At 41.4% G+C, this 19,970-nt stretch overlaps 1 protein-coding gene across 5 annotated transcripts in view; it reads right to left on the reverse strand.

Annotated features, from left to right (window-relative positions):
* trip4 (thyroid hormone receptor interactor 4) overlaps positions 1-19,970 on the reverse strand; it is an 86,382-nt gene that overhangs the window by 49,933 nt on the left and 16,479 nt on the right. For 2 of the 5 annotated variants that reach the window (XM_026162635.1, XM_026162665.1), the window contains exon 12: positions 2,702-2,804. The exons of 1 other annotated variant lie outside the window; for it this stretch is intronic. In XM_026162635.1, the coding sequence (XP_026018420.1) occupies positions 2,702-2,804 (103 nt within the window). Of the gene's footprint in view, positions 1-2,701; positions 2,805-7,863; positions 7,973-13,713; positions 14,061-19,970 lie in introns of those variants that run through there. 2 more of the 5 variants (XR_003271951.1, XM_026162651.1) reach the window with 2 other exon arrangements.

The following is a 19,970-nucleotide window of genomic DNA, read 5'->3' on the forward strand; positions in this document are numbered from 1 at the left end:
AGCAGCAGCACTGCTGTTTGAAAAGCTGTTCATCCCTTTTCTTGCTCATTGTGATGAGGTGTGACATAGCCGGCAATAACAGTGACAAGCAGACCTTGTCAGCGTAAACTGCTTGAGGAGCAAAAAAATAAAAATACTAGTGCTAAACCCCGCCGACTAAGATGAGCGGCAATGACCTGACCCGTGAGATGTGGTGGGAATTGAGGTAGAAGAAGGGGCGAGAGAGCAAGAGCACGGCAGAGTGAAAAGCTAGCTGGTGACAGAAGGATAACACAAGTGGGACTGTGTAGGTCAAGATAACCAATTTAAAATACTGAGCTAACGTGCACAGCTGGGAGCATCTTGTTACACTGAGTATAACATGAGCCAGTAATGTGTGGCTTTAATACTCTGTGTTGCAAACAAGGAGAAAATGTAATTAGGAGAGAGGTAAAGTGATCTTGTAAACGATGAAATAACTTTTGTGTACTTACATTTTGTTATTTGACATTATTTGATACTACCTGATGTTTGTGCCCCTTTTAGGTTATATTAATGTAAATAACTTATTGGGTCTTTGAAAATGATTTGAGATAAGGCAGATCAAGTGTGCTAATGTTCCTGGACTAAACAGTCATCAAACATCTGTGACTGTTTAGATAGTCTAGATATCGCAAATTAGGCGTTGGCTGGAACAAAGCAGGAAGGGACCTTGACGACAGACTATTACACTGTCAAATATCTCAGCAGGTAAAGACATGACGACATAAAATTAACCTAATAGACATTTCTTTATGGGTAACAGAATCGTAACGTCTTAAAACAGAGCACAGGTTAAGGGCTTGCTAAAGTGTGTGTCTTCTGTAAGAAGCAGGATGTGGTGATGGATTATTATTCAGACCTGCGACGTTCAGTGTTTGACACACACATCCAGTGACGGATGTTAAGGACGGAACAAATAAAATGGAAAAGACGCAGGCTGCTTTTTCTCTGAATAAAGCACAGCTTGGAGCAAAAGTTGCTTGAGTCAAATACTGTTAACAGCATGCAAAAAGGCCATTAAAGGAAACTGGGGCAAGCAAAAGACCTCAACAAGTTGCTGGCAGCTGCTGAAGACATCTTTCTAATGGAAAACAGTCACATTTGTGTTGAGCAGCAGAGGGAAATTCAAGGTAGTAAGATGGGATGAAGCTGAGAACAAACCTCGGCAGAATAAAACCAGAAAAAAAAACTGCAGCATGACCCAAAGAGGTCTGTTCAATCAAGACGTCCCAAAAATATCGATGAACTAAAAGAGTTTTAGGACAAATATTCCTCCTCACTTTTGTGCAGGAAATATCTACATTATACAAATCTCTAAATCCAAGTCCTGACATGCTTTGGCCATTTTGTCATGACTGTCTTCTGAGTTTGGTTTCGTATCTTCTTGGACGAAGCTCAGGTTATATTTTATTAGCAATTTCAGACTGTTCACAAATGTGTGCATGCAGCTGTAGCAGGAAAAAAACTTGGCTCCAGGTACCGTTAAAATTAAGAAAATGAAATCTATTAGTGGTTATAATTTCCAGCAGGGAACTTTAACAAAGCCATATTTATTTATTCACCAATAAAAAGAAAACTGCTGATTCATAAACAACAACCTACAGTCAGTTTAAATAATGCAGAACCAGATTTTCCAATCTGCGTCTACATCAGCAAGCCTATAACAACGTGTCAGCACGTTTCGACCTTTTATTCAAGAGCATCAGTTTAGGTTCACTGAAATGTGAAAATTAAAATAAAAGAACAGGCGTACACGAGCCTTTTTCCACTTCACGTGGCAGGAAAGTGCGGAATTGTGAAAGACAAACAAAATAACCCCCAAAAAAGAGCTTTAAAAGTACTCAGTACAAAAAGTAGACTTTTAAAACCCTCCAGACCAGTAATAATTTCTTTAAGACCTGCTGACATCCTACTTAACAAGAATTTCATTTAATCCTTTGATGTTCAGGTCTGAGCTACACCTCCAAAGCCATTTTTAACTGCTCATTATGTTCACAAAAACCGAGACAAGGCGATCATATCCAGTTTTGTAGGGAAAAGGGGGGGGGGGGGGGGGGGGTGTCATGGCTCCTGCTACATTTTACCTCAAGAATCTCAAAAAGAATTCTCCGTCGATATCAAACGATCTGAGAGAGGCACAGCTGCATAAACAATCCTCTCAAGTCTTTAGAGGGTTTAGAAATATTAACAAAGGAGCTTGCAGGTACATCATTTTTGCAGTAGCAGCTATGGCAGCAGAGGGAAAATGTGTTTGAGCTCTCTTATAAATCACACAATACAGCAACAACATTGCACATCCAGACCTAGTTAGTCCCCCAGGCAACCTGACAGCAAAATCCTGTCTTTACAGATGGCTCTCAGAGAGAAACTGCGTGTGTGTGTGTGTGTGTGTGTGTGTGTGTGTGTGTGTGTGTGTGTGTGTGTGTGTGTGTGTGTGTGTGTGTGAGAGCTTTGTGTCCATGTGTGTAATTTTGTTTTTATTAATGACAATATAGTAGTTGTGAATTGTGTAGCATTATCACTTTCACCTGTCTTTTTTATGAATAGGTGTAAACATACATACTAAAGATGATTTTTTTTTAAAAAGGAGAAGAAGAAGAAAAAAAGAAAGCAATTCTTAGTTAGCTCAGGCTAATTTCATCCACTCCACTTCCCCGGACATGAAAGAAGCAGGACTTACAGATCTTGTGCTTCCCTTTCATGGGGAATTTCACGAGCAACTCCTGGGGGTTGGTGCAGATGAAGACGAATGGAGAAGCAGACTCCTCACAGGTATCAGGGAACTGCAGGGATGGTGGGGGGAGGGATAATGAAAAGAACAGTTTAGCATCGTCTTACACAGGACTAGCATGTCAATACTGTGCACAGAAAATATGTTGGCGCTCATGACAGCGTTACAGTTATGAATCATTCAGCGAGTCCCTGTTTATACGCCTACGTCGTGCAAACTGTCCTCCGTGCCTGATGTAATACTACGGGCCTGACAGCAACTGATAGTTATGAGTCTCGCTGGGTCTTATGCACTATAATTGCACAACTAATGATGCAGTCGCTAATGAGAGCAGCTGCAGCACTTGTGAGCAGTAAAGACGACTCAAAATATATGACAACCGGTAAGAAATTCCTTTTTCAGACGCAGTGTTGTGTGCACATACTATTCAACAGAAAATAATGAATATCAATTTAAAAAAGAAAGAAAGAAAGGAACATGTATACAATGTTTGTGTTCATTTATTAATAAGGAGAACAAGGAATAATTCGAATTTCAAAATCAAACACATTCTTCCACATCTACAGAAATGCATCGAATTTAAAACACACCCATAACATATTTATCTGTCTCACATTCCTGTGTAAGAGTGGGCGTTTTACAGCCTATAAGTGACAGCAGCCCACAGCATACAGAGGCCAAGAGACAAGAGAAAACCTCTCTCTCTCCCTCTGTTATTGATTAGTCTCTCAGGTGAGAGTAGGGAATTGACTGACACAGTGACAAAGGAGTCATCTTTCCCATCACAGGCAGCCAACAGTTCTCAGCTCATCCAATTTCCTCCAGCACTATCAGATAGTGCCCATGATTGCATCTAGCCAGCCAGGAAGCAGCTCTTTTCATGACAGCATGCTTTTTCCTCCCCCCCTCTCTTATTCACAGCCTCTCTATCTCCCTCAAAGGAGCACTGAAGGTTGTGACAAATTTGGGGCTTTTAAAGGAAATCAACAGAGTCTGCAACCTATCTGTAAGGTCCCTGCAAACTGAGGACAGATGATAGAGATGCTTATTTCTGATTAAACCCCATGTCGACTTGAATCTCACTCACGGCTGAGTGATAAAATATGTAAACACTCCTGAAAGAGCCCCTTGATTGCTCCCTTCCTATGGCAAATGACACAGTGATTCCAATTAAATTAGATTCCCCCATTGGAAAATTCTCCTGACTGTCCTTGAACAAAATTATCTGTAATTTTGCAGGTTTTAAACAAGGCGGAGGGAACGAGGGGACGAGGTTGGAGATACATCAAAACCAACAATGGAAATTGTTGGTAGCTTATTCCTGTGTGCCAAAGACGTTCCTTCACTACCAGAAGCACAGGTGTTGGAGCTCATTTCTTTGATTTGTTTATGGGATGGCTTAGGCACATTCAGAACGTCTTGGTCTTGTGGTGTGAACTAGTAAACTTAAATGTGAAGCATACAGAAAAATAAAACAAAACCAAATGATAATAAATTATATTAATAAATAATAATGAGCAATTTTCATTAAAAAAAATCTCTATATATAAAATACCTACGGTTCCTTAATATGGAATATTAAATAGTGGATATAGGATGGTTGTAAATCATCATTCTTAGGGAAATTGAAATACATCACTAATGTGTAATTTGGCTACTGGACCAGGACTGTTTTCCAAACTCCATCTTTCTACTTTAGAAGATTTAGAAAACAGTCCTCCAATTAGAGTCTGCCCATACATCACTTTGCACACAACCACAAATAGTTATATAACAAATTAAAAGAGCAAAAACTTCAAACACTGCACAGTTGGACTTCATCATATCCTTCGATACAGCTGAGTTCTGAAGTTAGGCGTTCCCTACGCTCATGCAACAACCTTACTAAGTGGGGTTTAAAAGATGGACGTAGCTACAGTGATGTCACTCCTGGGTTTCTGAAATTGTGTTCTTAGGCCTTGAGATAAGCGCTTCAGCCATCGCCATCTTGGTGATCAAAAAACTGAATATGATGAGGAGAGGAGGGTCTGACTGTGAACAAACAATCAATGAAAATTTGTAGGTGGGCCCACACACTTTTAAAATTAATTTTTTTACTGTCTATGACGGGATCAAAGTAAGCAACATTTCCCTACCAGTAGTGGTTAACACACTCACCTAACACATGGAAGATCCCTGTTTTGAGACTGGGAAGAGACACTGTTATATCAGGAAGTAAGCAGCAGCCAAAGGAAACTTCTTCTTAGTCTCAGTTAAATCCTGCCAAACTATTTTCCTGTAATGGTTCCATTGAGGAGACCAATTACAATTAAAGCTTTATGGTTGAATCGTCCATGTGAAAACAAAAGGCACCAAAAATCAGTATTGTCAGTTTTTTGGGTTTTCATATTCCTTTTGTTGTTTAGTTTTAGTTATAGTGTTATTGAATGTACGAAACTATTTGGACATGAAACTTTTAACTTCATAATTTTGTTCCCTTTGACATTTGTGAACATCAGAAAACAAATCACTCTAACTAGCTCCTCCAAGTCCAATATTTACGCCAATTTTAAAAAATTCAAGAAATGATTCTTAAACACATTAAAACCCTTGAAACATAAGAAGAGCCTTTTACACACCCTTCCCTCACTTTACACTTTTATACTTGCAAAATCCATTAAGTCTAGGCGACAGAGCTGCCTGGGTAGAGTGCAGGAGGCAGAACACAGGACAACCACTCACTAGCTGCAAACACAACAGACTTTAGCCTAGAGGCACGCTCTCATCTGTGCACATCAGTTACACGGACTACGAACTTGGCAGGTTAAAGGCCGTTTAATGTCTGACGGAGCTACATTAAACATTTGTGTTCATCAGGTTATTTCTGCAAGACTTTCATGGCTGCACTGCATGTGTGAAAATGGCTTAATACTGCAGCTTTTTACCAACAATACAAAGTTCCTTGAGATCACTTTTGTGAAATGCTGCTACAAAGACAAAAATAAAACTGTATAGAAGAAAGAGAGCGCATTCATCATGCTTGCAGTGGTCATTATCACATTAACAGGAAAACAAGCTCCAAAATCCTTCAATAATGGAGCCTGTGAAAGGTAGTCTTCCTCGCTATTCTAACATTGTTAACACACCACTTTCTCACACAGCAGATGCAAAGTACTGTGCAGGCACGCTGCTCTTTTTTGTCTGAGTAAGACTACAAGGAGCAATAATCTAAAAAAAAAAATCACTTTAACAGCATGATGAACAATGTGACTTGGGCCACAAGTGAAAAGAGTTATCTCTGTGTATAAGTGGGCTGCCTGCAGCATAAGAAGCACATAAAAGAAAAACTATACTTGACTTCAACGCCTGTGAGAATATTCTGTGATCTTCGAATAATTACATAAGACGTGGCAGATAAAAGAAGAATATATCACAACTAAGAAGTGAGAGATAAAAATTGGGAATAAGAGAAGATTCAAAAGGAAGAAAGAAGCACAGAGGCATTTAAGATCATTACGGAAAAAAAAAAAAGAGAAATCTCTCGTTACACAAGATGGCTGTATTGTCAGTTGTACTCAAGGAAACAAAATGGTGGTGGTCTGAATTCAGATGAAACGAGCCTAGCTGCAGCCAGTGCTCGAGTGTGCTCATGTGAGACCCTGCCAGTTGCCTGCTCTTTCATCCTCCATTAGCTAATTAGCATTTAAAGCTGTTGAATGTGCTGCTTTGCCTCACTACCTCCCCCACTTAATTGTTTCCATTCCACGTTAATCAAAAGGGCACGAAACGTTGTGGTTGTGTGACAAGAAGGTTTTCTAAAGCCCTCCATATTCATCAGGAAGGATCTAATGTAGTCTGAGTGGACCTGCTTACAAATACAATTAAAGTTAAACACAGGTATTGAATTAGGAAACTGTTAAGTGAATTTACACGAAAACACCGTGGGTGACTGTCACGTGACCTCGCAGTGGCACACTCGTTCGTTAGTGAGTCAGTTTGTTAGTATGGTAGGTCATGCTTACAGCCCTTGGGCATTCTGGGTAGACTGCCTAATGTGTTCGACATGGGGAGAGATCTGAGGGCCTGTGTGTACAGCTGCATTCAAATGCCTCAGCTCGAATTGTGTATCACTAGTTGATCTCTAATTTACTTGGCTTACTCAATCGTGAGACAAAACGCTTCCGCTCTGTCACAAACGTCGCACGGAGTGCACGTCCGCTGCATGGCTGCGTTCCACGCTGCTTTGAAAAGGTGGATGCAAACACACCTCGACCTTGTCGGCGTGACAACTGATGATAATTCTTGCCAGTGTTTCAACAAAAGTGCAGCTCCACTGTCCTAGCTGTGGATCAGACTGAGTGTGCATAATTCAATCATCTGGTTAGCACTCTTAGAGCAACAGCTTGACATTTTGGGAAATGTACTTATTATTTTTTTCCCCCTCAGAGACAAGAATGATGTCACTCTCACATCTTCACAGTTCATTTGAAGCTACTAACTGCAGCCATTTTGCTTTGCTTAATGTGTTCAACATGGAAGAAAGTTTTCTGGTGTGATGTTAATAACCCAGAAGGTTCTGGACTCCACATTTTGTATCCTTAACTGATGCCATGTTTGGTTTTTCTTTTTTTGGAGACACAAATGATAATATCTGGATGACAGGTTGTTAAGATATCAGCTAAGGTTAGCAAGCTTTGATAGCCACCTGCATTCATAAACTATATGGTGTTACCCACACACAGATATTGGCACTGCTAAGTCACAGAATTATGAAATACTAGAATTGTACCCACCAAAATTAAAGCACAAGCTTCTTGAGCAAGTGGTACAACACACCAAGTAATTCCTAAATCCTTCTATATACATCTTCGCCCAATAGTTTGCAGGCAAAAGCATGAGTTACATAGACCTAGAGACCAGTTGATGACAGCTGGCAACCTCTGGTTAGGAATGCATATTTTACCCTTGCGAACGAGTTGGTAGTGGTTGCTGAGAAAAACTGGTAGTGCACAGAATACTTTCTTGCGAGCGTTGTGGTTAGTAGTTGACAGCACACAATGTTGTCTGTAAACACTAAGCAATGTTTGTAAAATGTAAAGCTGTGAACCAAGCCAGAGAGTGAGAAATTTCACCTTCAAAATAAAAGTTGCATGTTCACTGTTTCTCTAGTTCTCTGCGATTATCAGGTTACTGGTTGTAGACAAGTCTGCATTTTCCACGCTACGGGCAATCCATGGCAACCTGTTAGCAACCAAAATAATCACAAGGACACTTTCAGTACAGCATCATACACTTTTTTCTTAATTAGCAACAGCCAGCAACCACACTCTCCCCCTCAGATGTTTCCTGATGGCAGTTTTACATTTAACTGCTTAAACAGATGATGTCCAGAGTTGCTTTTTGACAAATATAATGGAAACAGGGGATTGCTCTCCATTGAGACAATTTTCTACTATTAGAAATATGCTTTTTTTGAATTAGGTAAAAGATGGCTTTTACGTAGAGCACACAGAAGGCAACCAAGAGTTCCTTAACACACACACACACACACACACACACACACACACACACACACACACACACACACACACACACACACACACACACACACACACACACACACACACACACACAATATTTTTCTGATCTTTCACATGTGGGCTCAATCGGAATGGACTCCATTTTTGTAGCAAGGAGCTGACAATGTCAGGTCTGTTATATGTTGGCGTACTGTTTTCATGCACAGCGGTGTACAAAAAAAAAGGGGGGTATTTAAACATCACAGAGGTTGTTTAATCATTTGTTTGTGCCAGGGGATAAAAAACAGGGCTCCAACAAACTGAAACATCTTTGTATTTGCAAGCTAGACATACTGCAATGCTTTGGAAGTACATGCTGAAGTGCGATGTGTGGGAGTTAAGCAGGCAACATGCTGCAAATATGGACTCAAAATATTTAACAGGAGCACAGCTGAATGAAGGCTGATACAACATACTAAACAGCAAAATGAAGAGGTGAAAAATTCATAAAGCATCACAGCCTCTTCAGAGACTGCCAGTTCAATAAACTGCCCACTATTTAATTTGCTGGGATCAAGCCGGAGGGGATTCAACAATAACCAAGTGCAATAATATGAAATTCACAAGTTCATTGGAAAAAGTAAAAAGGGTCTGCTGGAAGGAAGCCTTTGGCCATAAAAGAATAACACTGGCTTAGAGGGCAGTGAGAGGACACGGTGACCCCACTGCTCCTACCACACATCTTTATATTAATGTAACATGGACTGAGGTTTATGAGTTTTATATTTCACATGCGTACTTTATCAGCTTTCCTTCCTCAACAAGTCATCTGCGTTCGATATACTGTACTATTTATTCAAAATACAGTCCAAATACCATGAGCTAGCATCGGTATTTAAGTAAACAACATCCATCTTAATAAAAACAGCTAAAACAGAGTCAGGATTTGACAGCAGGAACACAAACCTTTAAGCCCAAGCTTGTCAAGTAACAGCTCAACAAGCCAACACTGTTCCCTCTCCTCTTTCTACAATGTCTCTCTCCCTCTCTCTGGCTCTTTTCAGCTGCTGTCGGCAATTAAGGGCAGCAGAGACAAGTAATCTCCTTCTGGGCGACAGGGCCAGACCAGAACAGGCATGTGGAGTGGGCTGTGCAGTGAAAGGGGGAGGGGTTGGGGGACTGCGAGGCTGGCCCCTACCTCAGCCCTAGCCAGGCCCTGCTTGGCTGCACTCAATCTCAGCCCAATAAAAAGCCCTTCATTGGCAGGGTGCAACTGAGCCAGACGGGCTGGGAGCATGTGGCTTTTAAAAATGAGGAGGGTGGAATAAGGGGAATGGGAAGGGGGGGGGGACCAGAGAGTAAAAATGAGGAATACGATTCGGGAAGAAAGACAGATAATAAGAATACAGAGGCGGAGACTCTGATAGATAGGGAACGACACAAAACCAACTGCGTCTTCCCTGAGAGGACACTTTTGAAATACTGCTTAGCCAGTTCTGTCAAGGCTGGTTTCACCCTGGGAATGCAGAAACAGATGGGTTGTCTCTGAGCTATGGGCTACATGTGGGAGGTGAAAGGGTGTTGTTGGGAACTGTATGCAACAGCAATCCTTTGCCAATCGTTCTTTAATCTATTGTGTTCCCCAAACAACACAAGCATGTTTCTGGCATTCATTAACCCGCCAACAAATGCAGCTGCCCCGAGGAAACTTGTACTCAAACTGCTTTTCAGCCTTTTACACGCACTAAGTGTGTTATTTGTTTTTCCATCGCCGAACAACACAGGAACAGAGCACATGCAGGCAGCACAGACATTCAAAGACAACAAAATGCACAGACATGACTGCACAAACACAGACACACAATTGTACATTTTCCTGCTTTAACTGAATGACATCATGAGCGGTGCCAATTTGTTTTCATGCCGTCTTGTTACATTTCTGTTTCAAAAAATTCATTAATGAAGAAAAAAAAAACCCACATAAATGTGATAAATTCAAAATAATTTTAAAGGATCTATCAATAAGCAATCACTGAGATTGGTGCTACTTGGACTTTTACAATGTGACTCTACTTCTGTCTCTATCCTAAAATCTGTAACTGATGAGCTGCATAGCAGTGCCTGTAAATCTGATTTATCAGCGATGAATGGAATTTTTCTTTACAAGCTTCTAACAACTGAGAACAATAGGTGCTCAGATAAGACTGAAAAGCTGGCAATGCTCCATTTCTCTATGCAGAAATGCACTAATTTCCGCTCCACTGCCAATAAACTGGGTGGCAAACTCATGAGCATAGACTTTTGTTGTCATAGTAAGGTAACCTGTTTTTTTTCTCCCCGCAAAGTTGGCATGCAGCCTTATTTGTGTTGGCAAGATTGTCATCGAAGGTATGAAGCCCTAAAGATGTTCACACATCGCTTTTCTCTTCTGTGTTTGAATAATCAGCTCAGCAGAAAATGGCCCTTGATATTTTCTTCTATTTATTAGTTCACAAGTCGACAGAACATGTTTAATTTGATAGTGAATTCTAGATTGGATATGAAACATTACATGAATTAGACACACGTATAAACATCTATACCAGATTTAACACTGTCCAGGGAGCTGTATTTAAAAAATAGGTGTTTAAAGGTAAAGTTTTAGCGCTTGTGTGTGACAGAACCAATTAATCAAATGGAAACCAAGTACATGTAAGCTTAAAAGCAGTCTGCAGGAGGTCACTTTTGTACTGCCCCTGTCTACAACAATAAATTTAATGTTAAAAACCAAGAACATGCTTTCACTCTTTGCCTCTTAGGTAGTAAATGGTTCTTCAATATTGGCAAGCTGCATTGATATGGGAGACTACACCTATTAGCCATAATGTTAGGGTTCATAGATCACTTTATAAATGAGGAATCTGTGGAGGAGAGACTGTTTGAGCCAGGTGCAGCGGTCGTTCGCAGGGCCGACAAGTTGAAGTTGATGTGATAGTTTATGCAACGTTAAAGTTTAAGTTAAACCCCAGTTATATCGAGGTTAAGTCTTTCTTTTCACAAGCGCATCCAACTACGTTAAACATGAAAAGACCCCTTTTCAGGGCATTTCAGCCCTGAAGTTCTCTAGATATTACTTTTTTTATAGGAGGTGGATGGACATTGGGCATTTGTTGTTCCTTACCCACCACCTCCACAGTACAGATGTAATGGTTTTATCATTTCACAGTGAACAAGTTATGCGTTCTGCCTTCTGCACACTATTTAGGCAGCATCCTTAACCAAAGTAGAATGCGAATTTCTACCAGTGAGAATGTAGCGGACATGAACCATCTCCTGTGACAAAGGGCAACTTCAGAAAATGTCAGTCTAGTAAAATTTTATTTCCACAGAACCTTCCAAGATAAATATCACAAAGCGCTTCACAAAAAATGCTAGAACATCAAACTAAAAAGTCACCCAACAGCAGTTTCAGCAAAGATCTACATCACTGTTGAAGTAAAGCACCAGCAATGAGGTGCGGCTGTTTAGCTGCTGCTGCCGTCAAAGACTGAGACGATTTTAATATTTACAAAAAACGACTCCGGTAGTTTAGCAGGGATCCTCCACGTTTTCTGATTTGCCACCATCTGTCGTTTGCTGTTAATTCAAAGTCGCGCCTTCATCTGTTTGACATTAAAAACCTTCCAGCAGTTGAGGAGAAAAAAATATTTTCACATCACATTTACTGTTAAACATCTGCAGGAAGTGTTGAGTTTCATTAAGAGAAACTTAAAATGATGAAAGAGCAACAAAGAGGTGTTGACTGGAATGAATGAAACAGCTTTTCTGTTTGAAAGTGAAAAACAGCAATAAGTGCACATGTCTTAAATGTTCCTTATAAATATAAAAATGTATCAATGCAGCCTTCACAATGAGAACTACAGTTCACACACCAAGCATTTTGTATTTACAGCTCTTCCTTCCTGTACATCAGTTCTGATATTCACTTATGCAAACTTATTAATGCATCAAATATAATAACAGATGTTATTGCATTAAAAAGCTGGCTTTTTGTATTTTAGTGGCTACATCAATAGACATTAGAATGCAGGTCAGCCATTTGTGGGCTAAACAGCTCAGGTGGATAGGAATATTGTGTTAACTGGTTTATTCATGGTAACAAAGTCACTCAGCTGCACGGTATCAAGGGTACATGTAAACAGCTCTACCAGAGTTTGGCTAGCGGCCAAATTGCACAGCACATGTAAGTGTAGCCTGTGGCCTCTTTGCAGACATCATACATTTCAGTTGTCTTTTTGACTCTCAGCCACCATTTTTTCCAATAAATCCCAGTTGGCTGTCAGCAACTATTTTGATAAACGTATAACTGTCATTAATTAATTAATTAATCTTTTTTTTTTTACTTTTTTACCAATGACAAATATACCCAGGTTTCAACTACTTAACTTGTACCAGCAGAAAATCCTTTCAGCTATGTTAAAACCATGTAAGAGTTGTTTTAAGAGGAAATAATGTGATCAACTGAACAGCTTGCAAGTTAATCTATGAACTGACACCTTATAACGATCAATGTTTTTACCTTTGCTTACAGAACAATAATTCTCAAACCTTTGTCAAGACTAAAACGAGAAGCCCTCAGCTTGTGCAAAACACAGGATTAAGATCGTACTTGCTCATAACCCAAACCGATACCAGCTACTGCAGCTCATTTAGTCTCTTTCAGTGGAGCTTAGGCACAGAGTTGCATGGTGATGATTAAAAATTTAGCATACTCCTTCACCTACAGAATCAACTGGTGTCAAGTTAGAGAGTGAACATTAATTATCCAGGAGTGTCCAACACTGGCTCCTGAATTTTTTTACATTATTAATATCCTCAACGCAAGAGACATGTCTCATTATTAGAAGCTCGGCACCAAGGCCACGATTTTCCAATTACTGCCCCCGTGTCAGTCAGTGTTCAACTAAAAAAAAAAAAAAAAAAAAAACCCTAAAAAAATACTTCCGGTTTCACGAGATATGCAGGGTCAGACATAAGATTGCACTTTGCCATAAATTAAGTTAAAATTCATTTTCAATTCTAATCAAACCATCAGCGTTAATGTGAAATTCCATTAAACCTGGGGCAGCCAACATATTTTTGTCATCACTGGACAGAAAATGCATCGTAAACCCAGACAAAGCCTAACTCCAGCACTCTGAGAGTGAATTAAACTGCATTTAGCCCATGACTGGGGAAGTAAGATGCAGCGGCAAAATGGGCTATATCTCAATTCTACCCAAAAGTCTATGCACGGTTTTACTATATTAATTGTGTGGTTTTGTGGTTTTGACTCAAGAATCAACTCAGCCAGTCAGTAACTCATTTTTTATTTTCATGCAAATAACTTCAAGGTGTCACCAGCCCAGTACTGAAATTTCACAGTATTGAAATTTCCCATAAGGACTAAGGAGCAAAAGGTATTTATCAATTTTCTACCTTTGTGACTCATAAGCAAATACCTCAGCTCTGCAAATAAAAATGTTGGTAAAGGGCAAGCTGCACATTAGGCTTTTCAGCCAGTTCCAGTGCTGACAGGTGTAGTGAAGTCATGTGTTTTTGCAGTGAGATTCACACAGACTTCCTCACTTAGCCCAGTTCCACTTTCCCAGCCTTGTTTATGACTTCACCTCCTGCGGAGGCCTTTGGGCAAGAGGAAAACAAGACTGTCTCACAACAGTCAAAGCCTTTTAGACTCAAAAATACAAACTGCTGGAACTTTCCAAGAAAAAGGGTCCTCTCTTTTACTCATAGTCAAGCTTCTGTTTGATGACTGCTGGACTCTGGCAATACTGAAAAATAGAGTTATTTCAAATGTGCAGTGAAAAATATAGTGGAGATACAAAACAATGCATTTAACAGTGCAGTTAAGAAGCTGCAAGTACCAAACATGGAAAAAGTGGATGTTATAATTATCAGACAACCTCATGGCAAGCGCTTCTACTTGGTGGTTTCCTTTAAAACACACATGCACGCACGCACACACACACACGAACCCCTGGAGACAATTACTATGTCTGCCTTCAACCCTCGACTTCAAAGAAAAATTCCAGGCAATCTAAGGCATTAAAACTTCTTATTTTCCACCACAATCTCCTTTTATCGGTGCCACAAATCCACCTCTCCTTTACACAGGTGCTGTCAGCAAAAATGCTTGTATTTTAAGTAAGGTAACAAACCACTTCACAGTGGGCATTTGATTTCATAATGTGGAAATTGAGAAGAACTGGGGAGTTTATGAACACGTCTGTCTCTTGAGGTGAATATTTGCTTTGATATTCTGACGTCGGGGTGCAGCCCTGCCATCTGTGTTCACTCAGCCTCTGTGGGAAACAACTGTCTCTTCTCTCCTTCCTTCAAAGCTGGCAGTAAGCATGGTTTGAGAAAGGAGCACAAAAAGAACCCTCGATTCTTATCAAAGGCATGTTTTAGGTTTCTCCAAGCCCATGGGTTAGTACTATACCGTACAATAGATAAGGTGATCCGACTGATATGTTCTAACGGAGGGTACAAGGGTGCTGAATAGGAGCCCCTTTTCAATTTATATCTTTACAGCCTTTTCCAAGTAATCCAAATTTTTTGAGTGGTTAAATACAGCTAAGAGATGGAATTAATACTTTAGGTTTCTTTGCATTATTGAATTATCTTTTGCTTTAATAGAAAAAAAAAAAAAAAAAAAAAAAAAGATTAGGCAATTGCTATACATTTTTCTGCATTGCACATAAGCAGCTGACAATAATACAGGGACAGTTATCACCTACAGACCTTCTTGAAACTATATCCTGATGGCAATTCAAGTGTTCTTTTTTCATGTGATCTGCTGTTGCTCTTTGTGGATTTACGCATCTAAATTCAACCACATGTAAACAGATGTTTCGTGAGTTGTCTTGGCCGATTTCCATCCATCCAGTATACTGTTTACTGGTTTTATACTCGACAGTATACAGTTGGTGTGAAGTTAGAATTCAGTCACTGACTCTCAGCCTCTTTAGCTAAAATGGAAATTCATCTCTGCTACACTTTATGTAACCTAACTCTGGCCATGGAACATCAGACACTCTGAACGAGACCAACACGCTGTTCTCACTTTAAATCCATCAGAGTACAACAAGCTAACCTGTTTATCCTGCACTACACTGCAGAGTATTTTCATGCAATCTCCATTTCAATCCAATTCAATTATATTTATGTCGCACCAAATCACAACAACTACTGCTTCGAGGGGTTTTGTGTTGAGAAAAATCCAATTTAAATAGCACAAAGTATTTATTTATTTAGTATTTATTTATTTATTTTATTGTCATTGTCAAGAACAATGAAATTGCATTTGGGGCTTCCATACAACCCCAAAAAAAGAAGAAAATAATAAATACCCCTTAAAACCCAAGTGTACATATTTAACCCAGTGTGACTCCAATGCAATAAGACAATCCTTAGCAATAATGTTCGTAGAAATTCAGACAAAGACCTGAGAAACATGACAAAATACAACAATGCAACCCATTCAATATTATTGTACTGTGAGATATGATATCAGATATGATAGTTATCTATTTAAGAAAGAGGGGGGGGGCAGGAGGGGGAAGAGAATAAAGATATGATGCACCAATGCAGACCAGTTCATTGCTATTAAGAAGTTGGATATGGTTATTGTCCGTGAGAGGGGGGCAGAGAGTTCAGGAGCCTCACAGCCTGTGGATACAGGCTGTTGGCCAGTCTGGATGTTCTGGCCTGTATAGACCTGTACCTTCTCCCTGAGGGCAGCAGATGGAAAAGGTGGCGCGCAGGGTGATGTTGGTCCCGCAGGATACTGTGCACCCTCCTCAGACAGCGAGTGGGGAAGATATTACTGATCTCTGGCAGACTTGTTCCAATAATTCTGCCAGCTTCTTTCACCACCCGCTGGAGTGCTTGCTGATCGGCCTTGGTGCAGCTGGGGAACCACACTAGAAATCCATACGTCAGAACGCTGCTGATGGCACAGTTGTAGAAGTTCAACATCAGAGATCTGGGAATGTGTGCGCTCCGCAGTCTCCTCAGGTAGTAGAGGCGCTGTTGGGCCTTCCGTACAACTGAGGTGATATGGTTGCCCCAGGACAGGTCCTCGGTCACAGTTAACCCCAAGAATTTAAAACTGCTCACCCTCTCCACCGCCTCACTGCCAATGAAGAGAGGCAGATGGTTGTTATGACCCCTCTTCCGGAAATCTACAATGATCTCCTTGGTCTTTTTGGTGTTTAAGACCAAGTTATTGTCGTGGCACCATGACTCTAGTTGTTGCACCTCTGTCCTATAGTTTGTCTCATCATTGTTGGATATAAGTCCGAGCACTGTAGTGTCATCTGCAAACTTAACAATGAGATTGGACGCGCAGGAGGAAATACAGTCATGGGTGAAGAGAGTGTATAGCAGAGGGCTCAGAACACACCCCTGAGGGGCACCGGTGTTGACCACAAGGGTGGAAGAGGTGTTCTTACCCACTCTGACACTCTGTCTACGGTTAGTGAGGAAGTCCACAATCCAGTTGCACAGAGAAGAGTTAAGTCCCAGTTGGTGGAGTTTGGGACGGAGTTTGTATGGCCGGATGGTATTAAAAGCCGAGCTGTAGTCTACAAAGAGGAGCCGTGCATAGGTGTTCCTGTGTTCCAAGTGCTTCAGTAATGTGTGCAGCACTGTGGCGATCGCATCCTCGGTTGACCGGTTCTCCCTGTATGCAAACTGGTGCGAGTCCAGGGATGGTGGAAAAGCAGCTCTGATGTGTTTAATGACTAGTCTCTCCAGGCATTTGGCGGGAATGGGGGTGAGTGCCACAGGTCTGAAATCGTTCAGACATGTGACATTTGACTGTTTTGGGATGGGAACGATGGTTGCTGCTTTGAAACAGGATGGTACCAGTGAACAGGACAACGAGGTGTTATATATAGAGGTGAAGACGTCCGCCAGGTCCGCAGCACAGTCTTTTAGCACCCGGCCCAGCACTCCATCCGGCCCGGCCGCCTTCCTGGTGTTAATGCTCCGGAACACACGCCTCAGCTCATGAGTGCTCAGGACCGGAGCAGGGTCGGTTGAGGGGAGAGGGGACAGGACAGGGTCGGTGTTCTCCCTGTCAAAATGGGCATAAAAGAGATTTAGATCCTCAGCCAGAGTAGAACTGTCGGCTGAGGGTGATGGTGTTCTTCTTTTGTAGTCCGTGATAGCCCTGATGCCCTCCCAGACCTGCCTTGGGTTTGTGTTGTTCTCAAACCTGGCCTCGATACGCCTCCTGTGCTGCTGCTTGGCAGTCTTGATGCCTCTTCTCAGGTTGGCCCTGGCAGCACTGTATGCCTCCCGGTCCCCGGATTTGAAAGCGTTGTTCCTTGTTCGAATAAGTTGTTGAACTCCGTGTGTCATCCAGGGTGGATTATTAGGGAACACACGGAATCGTTTCCAAGTTGTTACATTGTCCACACAGAAACAGATGTAGTCCAAGACAGTGGAGGTGTAACTGTCCAATGCGACACGATTGTCAGTGTCCTGCACCTTGAATACATCCCAGTCTGTGCAGTGGAAACAGTCCTGAAGCATCGGAATAGCATCCTGCGGCCATGTTCTCACGGTTTTGGTTGTAATCCCAGTGCTCTTGATCTTTTGTGTGTATATTGGGTGTAGCAGAAGGGAGAGATGGTCTGACAGACCCAGGTGGGGATAAGCCTGGGCTCTGTACGCATTCGCCATGTTGGTGTACACCTGGTCCAACGTTCTATCTCCTCTGGTAGCACACTTCACATTACGGTGGAAATTGTGAAGTACAGATTTCAGGTCCGCGTGGTTAAAATCCCCAGCCGCAATAAAGACACTGTCCGGGTGTGCTACCAGGCTGTTATTGATGCTGCTGCTCAATTGCGCTAACGCTAGCTTAGCATTAGCATCTGGTGGAATGTAAACAGCGCAGATGTAAACGGCAGAAAATTCCCGAGGGAGATAGAATGGACGGCACTTTAACACCAACAGTTCTACCTCTGTACTGCACAGTTTTTCCGTTACCGTGACGTTCGTGCACCAAAGGTTGTTAATATAGATGCACAGCCCCCCGCCAGTCTTCTTACCCGAGTCCGCAGACCTGTCGGCTCGATAGGCGGTGCGGCCTGCTAGATCGATAGCCGCATCGGGAATGGCGCTGTCCAGCCAGGTTTCAGTGAAAATCATGCACGAACAGTTATTAAAAGTCCGTCGAGTGGCGATCTGCAGTCGTATTTCATCCAGTTTGTAACGGATTGAACGGGCGTTGGAGAGGAATATGATCGGGAGTGGTGGTTTAAACGGACTAGTCTTTAGCCGTGCCCACAGGCCTCCCCGCTTGCCTCTCTTCTGCCTCCGCTCGCAACGTCTCCTCCTGCGGCTTGCTGTTGCGGGTAGCCCCGGGGATTGCTTAACGATCTCCGGGGGGATGAGATACTCGGATGTTAGTTGAAGATCTCCACGGCTTAGTTGTAGTAGATCATCTCTGTTGTATTGAAGTAACCCCAGACTGTGTGAAATAATACACAGTACCACCAAAAGTGCAAAAGTGTAGGAGCTCCGGGCCGCTGCGTCTGTGCGCGCCGCCATCTTGGTTTGTGATCTATCCAAAAACTAATGTATACATTAATTTGTTTTGCAGGATGTTTCACAATATGAAAAATCATAACTTCACATCATATACAAAGCCAAGATCTGGTTGAAAACAAACCCAGGACTTTACATGAATCTTTAAATTCCCAGTTTATCAAATACCACTGAGCAATCCATATCCGGTCGCAGCAGATGGCTGAGTCTCCCTGAGCCTGGTTCTGTCGGAGCTTCCTTCCTGTTAAAAGGGAGTTTTTCCTTCCCACTGTCGCCAAAGTGCTTGCTCATAGTGGGTCATATGATTGTTGGGTTTTTCTCTGTATGTATTATTGTTGTTGTGACTGTTGTTGTGATTTGGCGCTATATAAATAAAACCGAACTGAATTGAATATCTTTAAATATAAGCTCTTTTCTATTCCCCGTCTCTCGTGTCCTGTCTTTCTTACATCTTAGAGAGAAATCAACAGACACAGTGTGCGACAGACTGCACAGAAAAAGTTTGTACGTTTGCTAATATTTGTTGAGCTGATAGAAATGTTACATTTGAAATTACCTGTCACTTAAACTTTAAGAACTTTACTCCTTTTATTCTCACTCCTTTTCCATAGGGCTAGCTAGATGCTGAAGTACCGGTACCATGGCTTATGGACATCTACACAAAACAAAACAAAACATCAGCCCACTTTAACCTGTAACTATGGCGATATAAATTATGCATAACTTACAAAGTTTTGCCTCTTTCATCTCTTTGCATGCGATTGATTGATACACCATTAGGATTGCCTTTCCTGTGTTATTGTTCAGGCTCAAATCGGTTTGATGTTTAAAAGCGTGCAGTGATGTGAAACAACAACTCCCCTCAAATGTCTTAAGCCAAACGTAATTAGCCTGTTTTGAAAATGTAAGGAACAAAAAGATATTTATGTGAAAATGCACACAGCAAAAGAAAAACGCTGTCAGAAAAATAAATACAAAAGTAAAGTACAGACACCTGAAATCTCCATTTAAGTACAGAAACGAAGTATTTGTACTTGGTTACTTCCCAGCCCTGCTCTTGATATAGCCTAACTGGTACCAATTTTGGCTGGCAGAGATAATGTATGAAAAAACAACAG

Source organism: Astatotilapia calliptera, chromosome 1, assembly GCF_900246225.1.
Source record: "Astatotilapia calliptera chromosome 1, fAstCal1.2, whole genome shotgun sequence".
NCBI lineage: Eukaryota > Metazoa > Chordata > Actinopteri > Cichliformes > Cichlidae > Astatotilapia > Astatotilapia calliptera.